Source organism: Phalacrocorax carbo, chromosome 3, assembly GCF_963921805.1.
Source record: "Phalacrocorax carbo chromosome 3, bPhaCar2.1, whole genome shotgun sequence".
NCBI classification, from domain to species: domain Eukaryota; kingdom Metazoa; phylum Chordata; class Aves; order Suliformes; family Phalacrocoracidae; genus Phalacrocorax; species Phalacrocorax carbo.
This window is the reverse complement of record NC_087515.1, coordinates 19,457,959-19,473,487: the sequence shown is the minus strand read 5'-3', so window position 1 is coordinate 19,473,487 and position 15,529 is coordinate 19,457,959. Positions and strand designations below refer to the sequence as shown.

The following is a 15,529-nucleotide window of genomic DNA, read 5'->3' as shown; positions in this document are numbered from 1 at the left end:
ATTTCAATTTATTGGCAGGAGGAAGGAGTGTGTTTGAAAACTCTTTGGTACTGCTAATTGTGTCACTGATTCATGTAGTATTTCTTTGTGTTCTTGTTTTCAACTTCCCATTAGAAGGTCTGCTGGAAAAATAAAGCATTAAACCTTGAGTGTTTTGATATTTTTTTTTCCCAGGAAGGAAGAAAATAAAACCAAATGGCTGTCTTTGCTATGAAATGGAAATAATCTATTTATCGTTCAGTATTGCTCATCTAGGATATATTGCAGAGCTTTTAATTGTGAGAACCTGCAAGAGAAGGTATTGCCTAGCAAGTGAATTATGCATGAGATGTTTCAAGTTACTGCTCCTCTTGTGACATGAGAAAGAGGCTGACAAGGTAATTCTTGACCTTCCCCAGAAAATTATGTTCTGTCTTTCAGTGCGTACTGCCCTCAAGACAACGTAGAAGAGGCTCTTCTTCTTCTCTTAATCAGTGAATCCATGGTAAGCCAAAAATGAGTTTGTAATACTAATAGCACAGAGGAATACCGAGTGTTTCCATGTCAAGTCTTCTGGTTGGTTTTTGTTTACAGAATCTTCCCTAGATAAACAGAAGCCAAGATTCGGCTGCTGAACAGGAACTGCTATTTAATCTTTTGTTAGTGACACTACTTTTATTAAATGGAACATCAGTGAAGGGTTTTGGGAATTGTCAAGAAGAGGAAGTGACTGCATTCACCATAGCTGCATGCAGGTTCTGCCATCCAGATACATTGTCAATAGGCTTATGTTTCCATTCAAAACATCTGTGTGAATTTATGGATCAGCAATGAGAGGAAGGGAGCTTTGCCTAAAGCCAGGTGTGATGGTGGTACCCGCTGTTTGGCATTTGCAAGATACAATATCCTGCTTACATTGCTTAGTCTGCAGGGATAATTTTAGCTGTTTCAGTCCTGAGTGATCTTTGGCAGTTTGACGCTTGATGAAACAGGGAGTTTTGTCATATGCAGAAACATTCATAATGAACTACAGTGAAATAATTAGATTTCTTTTTATAACATCAGTTGCTTTAAAAAAATCCCTTTAAGAGGAAGGGGGAAAGGTGGAGAAAATCAACTGCATGGAAAACTGCATAGTAACCTTCGATCATTTTCATGTTCTGAGAAGATGCAAATGTACAGAAAATCTGTAAGGAATGTTTCCTGAAAAAGTGTAAAGAAAGTAACTTTGCTTTAAATACTGGGTGGTCACTTGTAGCTCAAAGAGAGATTTTTTAAAACCTTGGAACATCAATGACCCTATTAGGAACTTTTAAACAGCTTTCAGACAAGTTGAAAAGAGATAACTGTGGAAACTTTGTTTTGCTTTGGTGGGAGTTTTTTTGTTTATTTTGGTGCGTTTTTTTTCCTTCAGTTTTTCATTGTCTGGTTCTTCTAGTTCAAGTCCTTCCCCTTTCCAGCAAACTTCTTCAGAACATGGCAATTTAATATTGTTTGCTTTTAAAATTTGGGGAAAAATTGAAGAGGCAGAACCACCCCAAAATATTAAATTGACTTAATCACTTTCATCTGAGTTTTACTATAGTTTGTGCTTTTTAGTGCTTTCTAGAGTAAGCCTCTACAGTAAAGCTGGGTTGTGTTTTCAGGGGCTTTTCTGCAGTTTTAAGGGCTTTTTATAATTGGAAGTGGAGATTCCAGGAGTGAGTGATTATAGAACACCACACGAACTTCTATTAAAATCAGGAGGACTGATGTCAGTATCGCTTCTCAGGGCTGATCCAAACAGGAGGAGGATCAAGGATCTGAAGCAGTTACAGTATTGGCTGCTCCAGCCTTTTCTGGGACTGAACTTGCAGTCAGAAAGGCCTTGTGGGACCTTAAACTCCATAATCTTGTTCTGCTGAGGTGAATGAAAGTTACCCCTGTTTTAACTAATAGTGCGCCAAATGACAAACTGGTCCTGTAACTAAGTTATGGATGAAGCAGTGTGAAAAATCTGTTGATAGGAACTGGACTGCTCTGCTGACTTCAAGGCTAAATAAATAAGCTTGTGTTTGCTGAAATGCCATCTTCTATATATAGGAACTTTCTGGAAGTAGGTGCAAGGCATTTTGATCTGCTGCTTATAAAGCACTTAAATAATCAAAGATCCTGTAGTAGAGTGCTGCAGGAACCGTAACTGTCGTTCCATTCTTTTGGGAAATGGAACATCTGAGCTTTCCTCTTTCATTAGCAATAGGCTTGCCATGAGTTTATCGTTTTAACAAAAATACAGGACAAGTCTATAGAAATACAGCTGTGTATAAAAATGCACTTAGGAACCATAGGAATGTGCTTCCTAAGTGAAGGAACAGAGGGAGTAACCTGATTCTTACATATGTTTGCAATCCATAAATATTTTCCTGTAGTCTTACTGTTATGGTACTAAAAAGGGGAAATTTTGTTTAATTTATGACATAAGACATCTTTTACATGACAGCTTTGCAGGCTAGCAAGTTTTCTCATGTATGGGTTTGACTGAAGCTTATGTTTTGTTTTTTAAAACCTACTGAAGCTCATGGAAAATGAGTTAACACAAAGCAGATTTCCAGTTGAGGTTTTCCTAATGATATAATGTTAACAAGTTATGTTTTATTCACTTTCCTTCCCGGAGAGTGTCAGTGGCAAGTGATAATGATATGTTTCTGTAGGCCAGTAAGCAGCATAGTTGGTGTTCCTGGATTTTGGCTAGATTAGGCGTTCTTTCAGATTTTACAATTATGTACCCCTTAAAATGAAACAGGAGTATATACAATTAGGCTGGCTTGCTGGGAGCTCTCCAGCTTCTCAACACTTTTGATTGCTCTGTCAGAGCAAAACTCACCAGAAAGGTACTTTTGTTGGCTGATTTTTAGAGGGACAAAAGAGCAACCATGCCATTATAACTCTTTCGCAGGACTGTAAAGCCAAACAGCTGCTCCACATGCCTGTTCCTGACTTCTGCTGCTCCAAAATGAGCTCAAGGGGGATAAAATTGCGGGGCAGAGGGACAGAAGAATTGTCAGCGTGCAGAGGGGCCATGGGGCAAAGATATATTGGGGAGGAGCATAAATCATTAGAGAACCTCAAAGTAAATATGTGATAAATTTGAAAAGGAGATGTGGTAGCTTTTTCAAGACTTATACCTCTGGAACACCACCTGCCCCTGCCCCAAGGGGGAGGAATAGATCAGGTCTAGGTAGTTTGTTGCTGAAATTCGCTCTATTTTCTGTTTGTCTTGCCTTCCTAAGGTGAAGATAACATCTACTTCACCAGGATCTGTGCAACTCTCCAGAAGATGTTACGGGTGTTAAAAGAACTGTTACTGTAAGAGGGAAAGGAAGAAATGAAATCACCTTTAAGGTGTTGTGAGCCAGACCCTACATTCCAGCACATCTCTGGCTCTTAGTGGTACTGGGTTCTGGCTTGTGATGCTGCCCCAGCTTTTCTTCTTATCCCTTTACCTTGCATTGGAAGGGAGCCACTTTGCATGTTCTGGTGGGATGAAATGAGAATATCTTTTAAAGGGATAATTAAGGGTTGCTTCAGCATTTCGTTCACTTTGCCTCTGAGTCTACGTATGTAACGGTTTTTCAGATGGCCAAATAACATGGTAGCCTCTTTCATAGCTTTGAAAATGCTTCTGTGGGTATATAAACACTTACAGTGAAAGCTTGGGTCCTCTTTTCTCATGGCACTCTCCTGAGTTGCCTCCTGCATGCTTTCTCTCCCATTTGAAAATGGGAACCTATCTTCATAAGCTAAGGCATCTCAGTAAACAATGAAAAGCATCCTGGTTGTTGAGTTTGGCAAGTGCTCCTCCTCCATGCCAGCTGTTATTTAGTCATGGTGGCTGGCTGTAACGTTCTCATGAAGGAATCTAGTGAAACAAATCAGGCAGCCTGAAGATTACCACAGCCGGTGCTGTCTTTAGGGTGGTTTGTGGCCTTCTGGCTAAATTCTCATTCCTTATGCACAGCCTGAGTTATGGCATGGATGGGCTGAGTTTGTGAGAGAAAGAAAATGCTTCTCCTTCAGACCAAGGAGAAGGCCAGATGGTGACAGCCTTTACAGGCTCAGGCTGCGGTAGGATGATGTGTTCCTATCACACACTGGGGGAGAAAAAGGGCTATTTTTAAAACACTAGTCCTCTTTCTTGCTGCGTTTAACCCATCAAAACCAGTGGCACTGTGTTTGTGTGGAGAACCAAGGGCATGTTGTCACTTGCTGCGGTGTGGTTTCTTTGCATCATGCTACCAGTGGGAATGGCACTGGTTCTGCCATCAGGGACTCTGGTGCTTTGTGCTGCAGGGCGTAGGCAACCACAGCTTTGTTTTAATAACCATTCTCAGGAGTATTCTGAGATGACTGCACTGCCCCTTTAAGTCAGGCAGAAGTTTCTCGCAGCCAGGAATGGAACTCTTTCTATTACTTCTTGTGTTTACTTTTGAGGTTAAAAAAAATTATTTGTTTGTACTTTAAGACCTTGCCTTCTTGAATCTGAGGTCCAGTGTACAGTCTAAAATCCCTTTATTCATCCCTTGGCAATGCTGGCTCTTACAGCTGGGGGTTCTGGCTGGTGCAGTCCACCAAACATACTAGGTAACGTAAATTTTTTTTTTGGCTTTGTGTTTACTCATACTGAAAATGAAGCTCGTTGTATCCAAAACTAATAAACTCTGTGCCTGTGTAACAAAGATTAGACATGTCATCCCATCTTATTTCTGATTTGAATCCGTAAAAGCGATTTGACCTTGGAGAGCCTGAGAGCACAGAACAGATGGTGAGGGGGGAAATAAGATACTGGGACTTGTCCTGTTCTTTTTACTGGTGAGAGCAAACTCCTGGCTGTGAGCATGCCTTTAATGGAATAAGATTAAACCCATGTATTTTTAAGCACAGAAATAATTAAAACCTGTTAACTCCACAGTTCTTAGCTTTATAAAATAATGCAGTCCAACAAATGGGTTGGCAAAGGAGAATAATCTCTTGTTACTTCTGCAGGATTTTTTTTAATGACACCAAGCCCAGTGATGATAAAACAGCTGGATGACAATCACGAGTATTTTCTTTAGGGCTGTCGAACTGTGGCAGCTGAAAGAGACAACTGGGGACAGGATTGCCTGCTCTGTTGGTTCCTGCCATATCACGGCTGTGCACTTACAATAGCAAGCCTGACTGTCACTCTAACTGGTTTGTGAGGCAAAGCTACGTGTTTGGGACCTGAAAAGGTAGATTGCAGGATGTTTCTAGTGGGAAATACACCATCTCTATTAATTCTCTTGAACAAATAGTTCTGATGTGAGTTACTGGAGAAAGGATAGGCAGCTTTTCTCTTCTGCTTTGCAGTAGGAAGTCTTGCTTCTGAACTTGCAAGGAGGATGTAGATTCTTGGAAAATAGCTTTCTAAATGCAGATTACTGATAACAAACTTCATTACTTTCTCCACCTCTCTTCCTTTCGTCTAGGGTTGTTGGGCTGTTTTGGCAGGGGTGGGGGTGGGGTGTGTATGTCTGTCTTGCTTTCAGTGATGTTTTTTCCAGAATGAGTTTGCTACAGTACAAGATGTTAAAATATAGCTGGTGAGAGATAAGATATAGCTATATGACCATATTTAATAACCAATAATAATGGGCTGGTTTGCTGAGAAATCTGAATGGGGTACAAGTAACCTGTGAGCTGTTGCTTACCAGGAATGAGACAGATGCCACACAGTTCATAATAAGTTTTCATTTGCTGTGCTTCTGGTCTGAAATGAAGCAAGTTGTGGTATCTCTGTAAAAGCAGTTTTGGGAGTGGCTGGAGTATGGTATTTCTTCCCTGTTCTACCTGCTTCCCAATTTCACGGCAGTTTTGCAGTCAACCCTGAATATTTTCTTTGTATATGTTAGTGGGTGGTACCTTCAGGTGCTATGTAGAGATCATCAGTAACTTAAGTGAAAAATCAGTAGTGTCTTCCATATGAATGGGTCCTTGCCCTTGTGAAGAATTCATTCGTTTTGTTGGCAATAGAGGCAAAACAGTCAGAATGGAGATCCAAAGGACATGGTCTAAAATTTCCCAGCTCTTAGCAGTAGAGGCATCAATTGCATGATTTCAAAGGCTTGTTGTCGATCTTAAACACACAGCATTTGTTTTTCTCTCTTAATGCTAGTATTGAATCACACCAATTACATTATTACAGTACACTGTGTAAAACATGCTGCCATTCTGTATAGATGGGTTGCAGTGGATCTGGCAATTACATCTATTATGAAAGACACAAGTTGAACATTAGAATGCCCATGAATTAGGAGGCAGGCAGCAGGCACTCATTAAATATTTTAATTGCTTTCTTTTTCTTCTTTGAAAAAAAGCAGGGACAGCCATGTTTCAAAGTGAGGAATTAAAGGATACTTCATAGCTAATTGCTGTGAGAAGGGGCTGCTACATGGAATATGCTCTACTGTAATTCATATGATTGCTTGATGTTTTATTAAGAAGCACATCTTTGTACCGTGGTAAAATTTAATTTTCTGCAACATAACTGCGTGCGTAATAACTGCTGAAGTAATGGCTGTTTGGATTTGCTGTGGCTCTTTTGCTTTCTACATGTAATAAACATGCCATGATTAAGCGGTGATTATCAGGGTCATTGATGTACAGCAAAACCTCTGTGTATAGATGGCTTATCTAGTTTGCAGGTAAGTATATTGTTTATGTGGATAGGAAGGCAGAAACTGTCTGTAACTCAGCAGGGTCGTTAGTTAAATTGCAGATCCCCAGAAAGGCAGATCTCTTTCCTGCTGTCAGAGCCAGCATGAGTCTGAAAGTCACACACTGGTGTATTGCAGCAGGGAACCTAAAAGCCCTGCTGAACCCCAGGCAGTCCTGTGCCTGGTCAGGTTGAACATCTGAGTTGGGCTTAAAGCATGATACAGAGCCATTAGCATGGCTGAGCACTGAGTTTGCTTGGGGATACCAGCCTGTGCTGGAGCCTCTTGGATGCGTGTGGCCTACGGATGGGCTGTGTTGTGTCCCTGGGCTGCGGCAAGGGAGGGCTGAAGATGCTTGCTATCCTGTGTGTGCTGCTCAGTCTGAGCTGACTACAGGATGTGTCTTATCTCCCAAAATAGGATTAGTGTCATGTCTGAGCCACCTGCATGCACAGTTAATTGTCTAATGAATCCTAAAATATGCAAATATGATGCATCTCTGGGTTGCTCCATTACCTAGGAGTGCCTCAAATACCAGGGGTATTGGCTATTTTTGGTCTGTGCAATGCAATTACTCTAACTCCCGATGGTGAAACTCCTGTTGGTAGCATTAATGACCTCCATCCCACACAACAGCCTTGAACAAAGGTTCTCTTCTTTTAATGGTGTGACTCACCATCTCTCTCCATCCTGCTTGTATACTGTGAGGCATGTCTGTGTGACGATGGGAACAGCTTAAAGGGAAGAGTCATGCTGGGGGTGTTGAAAATGTATTTGTAGCTATGTTTTACTGCTGCTTGTAGTAGAGGAGGAGGAAGTAATGCAATAGAATGAACTGGGAATTGCTGTTTATGTTATTGATACGCTGTTTGGAGATCAGTGTTCTACAAATAACCCTCTTTACGTTTTTGTTCAGGAAAATTAGTGGTCTGAAACAACAAACAGGTATTGAAAAAAATGGTGTAAATGGCTTAGAACTTATGCATTCTCAAATGCAAAATGCAATCTCTTTCTCTGTGCATGTTTCAGTAAGTAAAATTCCCCATCCAACAGAACTGGTGTATGCTGTACTTCAGTAACTCTACAACTGTTTTGTGCCTGTACTTAGCCAGGATTTCTCACTGCCAAACTGAGGTTTATAAAAACATAAACAAGGTAAAGACAGAAAAATTGGCTAATGGTAGTCTGGGTCACAGCACCCTTCCTTCTGTGTGGCTGCAGGCCACCACAGAAACATGCCAATCGCCCTGAGTGGGTTTCAACAAAGTGATTCACATTCCCTTTTCCGCCCTCTGTATGTAGCACTGCAGTGTAGTAAATGATACTTTGAGTCTTGGGATGATGATTTACATGACTCTTAGACACACTCCATGTTCTTGCTGCTGTTCACTCAGTTTTTTATGAGGTTTGCACCTTTTGATTTTGGCTATCTGTGATAATGAAGAAACTTCTTGACTTTTTTTTTTTGAGCAGCTGGAATTAGCAATTGGAAATAGGTTCAGTAGTACAAAAATTTGTTTGATAGAAGTGATGATGAATTTGCTCAGTGGCAACTTCTGTGCATGCAAGTATAGAGTGTGATAGATTGCAGAGGTCTTCTGTGGCTTTGAGGTTTGAAAGCTTGAACAAAAGAAGCAGGTTTATGACCTTCTTGGAATGAATATTAGTCATGCCTATGCATGTGTTGTTTTTAACTGCTGTCTGCTTAGGTAAAGTACAATATGTACAATATGTTCAGTATGACTGCAATTTTAGAATGTTATATCCTTGTAATATGTCTTATATTCCTGCTTATTGCAGGATTTGGGCATACTGTTCCCTCTAGTAGGGGAATATCTGTTAGCAGACGCTAATGGGCACTCACCAGTTCTGATTAATTTTCTATCTATGTTAATGCATCATCTTAAAAATCATAGCTTGATACTAGACGGATACCCAAAAAAAGCATCAGGCTATAGCTGACTCTAATGGGAGGTTGATGATGAGATTACAGAGTATAGGGGTGCTTTCTCAGTAGCTGTTTTCTACAAACAATTGTCATAACAATGTAACTGGTGCAGAAAAAAAAGTTAGTGCTATTGTATATATGTAGGAGGATTCACTCGACAATATGGATTGTTCTGTATATGTCTTTAACTCCTTTTTCCTTTTAAAGTAGCAGTGTTGGGTTAAATCCAAACAGAGCTCAAACATCTTTTTTTTTATATTCTTGTTTGTTTAGTTCTGTTAATAAAGACAGATGAGCTATTCTTCTGTACTCTGGTTCAGGATTTTCTCTTAGGTTGCATGAGAGAATAAAACCAATTCTGAATTATTTTTTTTTTAATCACATTGTCTTTTGTAGTAATGTGAAAAATGCTCTTGTTGCTGCAAGAGTTAATGTAAGTTTATTTGTGCAAACACTAGTCTGAGTCTGACCTGTCAGTTTGCCTTTAACTGCAGTTGCCATTTAGCTCTTGGTTGTGATAGTGTTAGTTGTCAGTAATTGTTTGCTGTCTCGGCTGGAGGCTGAGATGAAGAGTGCTTGGAACTGGGGCATTACACAGATAATATAATGATGGAACATCTGCAGCTTAATCGTAATAAAATATGCGTGGGCTTTAAGGGCTGTGTATTCTGGAAATTTTTATTACACTTAATTCCCATGTTTAACCTTTTTAGGAAAAAATTCTCCCTGCAATTAGAAAGAAAAAGATGTAAGATTATAGTAGCATTATAAAATAACTTTCATAACCTCTCTGCTTCAGGGAGGGAACATTTTGTTTGTCTTCGCCCCAAGTGAAACTGCTGGCAATCTTCTAATTTTTCTGATCTTTTAGATGTCTAGACCTGAATGTTTGATGTTGCCCCTCTTTCAGTTGAGGAACACAGGGCAATGTATCTGTGCTATCAGTCAGTGCTAGGGCTCAATAGCATCCAACACCGCCTTTCTCAGAGGTTAGGTAGTCTGGGTGAAGTCCTCTGTGCTTGGAAATCAGAGGGACTTTTCTGTTTACTCTGGGATTGAAATCTTCTTTGTGCTAATAAAAGAGAGGCTGGGTTCTTGAGGTAAATCTGAGTCTATGGCATATGGTATTTTGGGACATGTACGCAAATTGCTAGACTGATTATTTTCTGTCAGAAATAATGTTTCTTTTTGATCTAGGCTGAGCAATGCACTGTAGATTATGCAAAATTAACACTTCTAAGGTGGGGTAGGTTTTTTTGCAATTATTTGGTAGTGCGTTGCCCAGACCTCTAATTGCATTAAATTGATGAGAGGCAGATCTGATTACTAAGGCAACCTGCTCAAATTAAAAAATAAGAAGTGACTAGCAGAAAAGAACAAAACCACATGCTATTGGGAAGAAATCAAGTGCAGACACAGAAGATAAAATACCAACCATGGAAGCAGTTACCACAGTTGCATTCAATTGAAGTAATTAGAAATATGGTTTAAGGATGGCCTTGAATTTCTAATTATTGAGGAAATGGGATCTGGTAGTTTGTTTCCTAATGCTCTAATTCTGTGAAACAAATCCAGGTAAGGTATTCCTAGCAGTTCCTTTCTGTATGTACAGCTATCTTCTTGAGTTTGCTTCATGTGGAGAAAAAGTAACTCAATGGAAATACCTTTAGTATGTTGGGATAAGGTTAAAAAAAAAATCTCGAGATGATTTTAAGCAAAATGCCACGGATGGTGGGTGGAACTTCCTACGGAGAAGTTGGTTCTCTTTCATTCTTTTGCGGTCTGATGCTCCATTTGTGTCTGTGGCCAGGCAAACCGGGACGCAGTGATCAGCCGAGCCCCAGACCAGCAGGATGACCGAGCTGTCAGCCTCCGGGATGCGTCTGCAGTCTACGACCTTCTCAGTATCACACTGGGCAGAAGAGGGCAGTATGTCATGCTTTCTGAGGTACCTCCTCCTGGCTAGTGCTGAAACTTCCACTTGAAACGTGCAAACAAAGCCTGTCTTTGCAGTAACTTCTTGGGGAAGGTGAAAATGAAGCACACTAGTTGGCAATGAGTAGACACAGCTACAGACCTGTGGCAGCACAGGCGAGAAATGTACATAGAACTGTTTGAGACGTTAAAATAATTTATAAGTAGGCACTTGAACAAAGTGGCCATCATTTGAAGTGATGGTACATGCTAGCAAGACCCATTGACTGAGAAGAGGAAAATGTCATTTAAAAAAATCACCTGGGCCACAAGAGATTACTTCCCCAGACTTGATTACAGAGCCAAGCAGCAGTCTTGACAAAAAGTATTTAAAAAAAAAAAAAAAAGGAAAAAAAAAACCCTCTGACATTTTTCCCAACATTTATTTCTCAGTGCTTGGAGAGAGCTATGAAGTTTGCATTTGATGAATTTCACCTCTGGTACCAGCTTGCCCTGTCCATGGTGTCTTGTGGAAAGGTAAGGTTCAAACCAAAGGACTTGGAAAGGGCAAATTTTCCTCTGACAGTGTCTGTAGCTTACTATTTTGAATGCGCACAATCATGTATTTTGTGGGGGTAGGTTCCATGAGACAGCTACATAGGACAGTGCTCTGCTTTTAGACTCCGATTGCTGTTTGTGATCAGGTATGTGCATTTGGTATTCAATAGTGTTCTTCCCATGTAGTGTTTGCCTCTCATTATCACGGAGAAAACAGATTTTTTGCATAGCTGTGGACTGCAAAGTGTTATATAGCTGTCCGTGCTCTGCAGGTTCAACAAATATGGGCTTAGCATAAGAAAGATACTGATATCTAAAACTGTCATCAACTCTCTCTATGTCTTCGGGCAGCTGACTTAACTGCTCTTCAAGCTGTGGTTTCTCCATCTGATCAAGGAAAAGTTAATGCTTTTTCATACAGAGCTTGTGAGGATTAATTTTTCTGAAGTGCTTGGTGCAAAAGCTACTGTAGAAGAAGAAATGATGTGTGAATATTTCCATGGGCATGTGTTCTAGCATAAGTTTTTGGGGATTTTTTCGGTTTTGTTTTGTTTTAATTAGTATGCTATTTGTCAAAGTTACTAGTTAACCACTGAGATGACTGAAGTCTGGCTGCAAAAGGTAGGTAGAGGCAGCATGAGCTTTTCTTCATTAGTCTTAAGAGTGGACTTCCTGCGGGAAATGAGGATGGTGCAAAATGTAGGTGCAGACCCTAGAAACAACAGGCTACACTTTTAGGAGGTGTAAGCAAATTAATGTTGTGTGGTAGTAGACCACTTAACATGGTCTTACATTCTGTTCCTATGGAGAGTAGGGGAATCCATGTGGAACTGGGCGGAGACCACCAACTAGCAGTCATCTCCCAAATGATAACTTACTACTGGTGTTTTATGGCTATAAACTGAATTGGACATAGTGGCTTTGGATTGGAAATTGGAGATGAATATAGAGTGGCATGCATTTACAAAGAAGTTGTCATCTTGTGATGTCTAAGTGGCAGCAAAGCTTGGAAGATGTCTGATGGGTTTCCCTCATTTTTGTGAGCATGGGTAATGCCTTATCTTGGAAGACTGTTGTTATGCATTATACTTCAAGAAAATGGCAGAACAACAAGAGGAAGTCTAATAAAGAGCATCAAGGATGGCTAAAGGGTGTAGTAAGCAGGACTGGAAATACTGAAAGAGTTGAATTTTTTTTTACTGTAAAGGGAAAAAAAAAAAAATCCAAGAGAGAAACAAGTCTTCGAAACTCGTAGAAGAAGGGGTTAATCTTGTCTATGATGGACAGGACAAGACATAATGGCTTTCAGTTTCAGCAACACAAGTTCATGTTTCCTATTAAGAGGCAGAAAAAAATGATAGTGGTACACTGGAAAAAGATTGCCTGTGGAGATTATGTGGAGCCTGCATCACTGGGGGTCTGTGGAATACCCTAGGCAAGTATCAGTCAACAGTGACCCAGCTGTGAGGCACCAGGGGTGTACTTGATGGGACCTTGCAAACTCTTTGTTCTGGGACTCCACAGTTACCTCAAATTGGGTAGATCAAAAGGAGACATCAAAACTTTGACAAAGTATATTAGATTGGTGGGGAGCAGAAGAGGGATGTTTAGTGAGAAGGAGGCTCACAGATTCATACAGGTGTTCAGTACAAGCATTTCAAAATCCAGTTCCAAGTATTAACTTGATGGCTAGGCTCAATCATGTATAGGGAAACCTGAAGCTGCTGGTGGAATACTTGAACAATGAACTTGGTGCCATGGTGCTAATACCTTGCACTGGCCTATGTCAGGTGCGGGGTTTACAAGTCAGGTCCAGCTCCCCTTGGCATTCAGCTGGAGTTAGCACATTGCTGCCCTCTGTGCCTTTGCAAATCCCCTGGTTACCTGATCTCCTGATACTGAGAACAATGACTAGATAGGCTATGATGGAAGGGCGCAGTATCTTCCCGTAAACACTCACAGTACTTGTCTGGGAGCTTTACTGGCTTTACAGGTTGTGTAACCTGTTTCTCAACAGCAGGCAATACTGTAGCTGTAGTAATCTGCCGGAGAGCAAATCTAGATTTTAACTGTCTAAGAGAGTGAGTGTATCCAGAGAGCAGTTGTGGTTCAGTCTTAGGTTAGTATGGAGGAGAGAAATGAGGCCTGATCTTTAGCTTCTAATAATTTGCATGAGAACTCTGTCCTTCTTACATGTTTGCATGCATTTTCAGCTTCCCTATAAGTTACTGAATATTTGATACTTAGGAGGAAAAAAAGAGCAGCACAAGTATCTGTATCTCTCTAATTGTCTATCTTTTCAGATTTTCAAGTATGTCATGTCTTTTTGCCTGTACTTCAAATATTTACATGGTAAAATGGCCTGATATTGTCTATTGATGTAAAAGCTCTAGATGTTCTGAGCCCTATATGGGGCAGAGGGAATTCCCTTTCCCAACAATCCCATCTGTGCAGTATTTCACTTCTAATCCCAAAGTATTCCCTGGGGATTCCTGTTGTGTACTCTGCAATGCGTCATCTTGCTAATGGGAGATGTGGCATACATTTTTATACTGCTTCACAGCTTGGTAGCAGGACTGAGCTCATTTAAAAGTAAGTGCTCCAGTGTAGCAGAAAGAACTGATGAGAAAACAGTGTTGTCTGTCTAGACTGCAGAATGCAGAGTATACTTGAGCTTTTATAGGTAAAAGATCTGTTTTCACCTGTCTCAGTCACAGCCAACTCCTGATCTCATTCCTTGGTAATGAAATCTCATATCCTGCAGCGTTACTTGTTCTGCAGTACAGCAAATCATGCTCATAAATTCTGGGTATGACAGGAACAGTTTTATCAACCTGTAAATGCTGGAAACTTTGGTCTCTCTTTTTAAAGACATTTTTAGGATATGCAAACTCTGACCTCCTTAAAGGTGCTGTAAAATCCTATCTTGCCCTGTATTCTATGCTGCATTTGACTAGTGTTACTTTTATTTTGTATATTCATCATCTTCAGGTTAAGTCAATCAAGTTGAACTTCAAACTATTGTATTCATCTGCCAGCCAAAAAATTGCCAAATGGTGACTGTTGTTCTTCACAAGTGATCAGTCTGAATGTCAAGCCAGGCACCTAGGCTCATTACTGTTATGTATGCTTGAGTTTACGCATTATTTTAAAAAGCATCTGTCTTAACAAAAATAGGTGCATCACTTCAGTAAGTTCTTACAGAGCAAGTGAGGCCTTAGGGCTTAGTAAAACAGTGAATCAAAAAGCTCAGAGAAGCATAATCTTCCTGTCTGTCTTCTATCCACTTAATCGGTGGAAATAATGGTGTGACAGCCATTTCACTTTCCTGTGCTTTTCAACAACTTGCATAACAGGAAAGATGGTGTGGTCTGCTTGGGTTTTTTAACCCATTCTTGGGGACTCATGTTTACTGAGCTGTCTATTTTTTTTGAACAAAAGAAGCATGTTTATTTAAATGATTAAAATCCACAGTGAAATTTGAAACTTCTGTAGGCAATTTTAGTTGAAATGCTGGGAAAAGCCTAGACAATGGCAAAGGCATGCCTGCTGTAGCAGGAGAATGGTGAGATGCCCTGTGTCACCAAATGCAGTTCTGAACAGGTGAGAGAAAGGTTTAAATCAGTCTAATGCAGCACCCCTGTTCTTCTGAACTGGTGCTGGAAAACTGAATGCTGAACTCTTCACAGCTGCTTCAGCTTGCTTCTGCTGGTAATAACCGTCATGATGTGGTAATATGACAGCCAGAGGCTGAGTGGGCATTGCAGCTCCCTGGCTCTGCTGCCATGCATAGACAGGCTGGAGTCTGAGTGGCAAGTGGTATGATGCCAGATGCCATCTGCCAGAATCCTCAGGCAATGAGATGAGCTGCTGTCCTGCTGCCAGAGTAAAAAAAGTGCAGTAGGTTGCAGTCTCAAGATTTTAAAAAAAGTGACCTGTATTCAGCAGAATGGTTCTTCTTTCCCCCAAACTGTTACTTACAGAGTAGAGAAGACTTTGTAGTCTTTACAGTAGTGAAGAGAGACACAGCTGTTTGGGGCAGACTTGTTCTCTGCTGATGCTTTTCAGCTAAACAGTTTCCACTGGAAGTCATGGAGATTACCAGCACACAGCACTCCTGCAGACTAGGGCAGCTCTACTGACATATCTGAAGTTGGAGGCAAAATTGTCATAATGTCTAGATGATACATGCCAAGCACAAGGGATGTGAAATAGCCTCCCTGTGCACTTGCGAGCATTTCCCTGGCCTCGGACCAGTTGGATCAGTTACATGTTCCCTTGTTCAGATTTCTGACCCCTTCCACAGCCTCGCATGGGACCCAGCCTTGGTGCTGCAAAGTGTCACTGGAGCTGTCTGGGAGTAGAGACTCAGAAGTACATTGTGGGACTTGGCTCTAGCTTAAATTGACAGTACTTC

The 15,529-nt window shown here is 40.7% G+C and overlaps 1 protein-coding gene across 3 annotated transcripts in view; it reads left to right on the top strand.

Moving 5' to 3' along the window:
* TTC7A (tetratricopeptide repeat domain 7A) overlaps positions 1 to 15,529 on the top strand; it is a 184,806-nt gene that overhangs the window by 34,376 nt on the left and 134,901 nt on the right. For all 3 annotated transcript variants that reach the window (XM_064446062.1, XM_064446061.1, XM_064446063.1), the window contains 3 exons: positions 421 to 484; positions 10,451 to 10,588; positions 11,008 to 11,091. In XM_064446062.1, the coding sequence (XP_064302132.1) occupies positions 421 to 484; positions 10,451 to 10,588; positions 11,008 to 11,091 (286 nt within the window). The remainder of the gene's footprint in view (positions 1 to 420; positions 485 to 10,450; positions 10,589 to 11,007; positions 11,092 to 15,529) is intronic.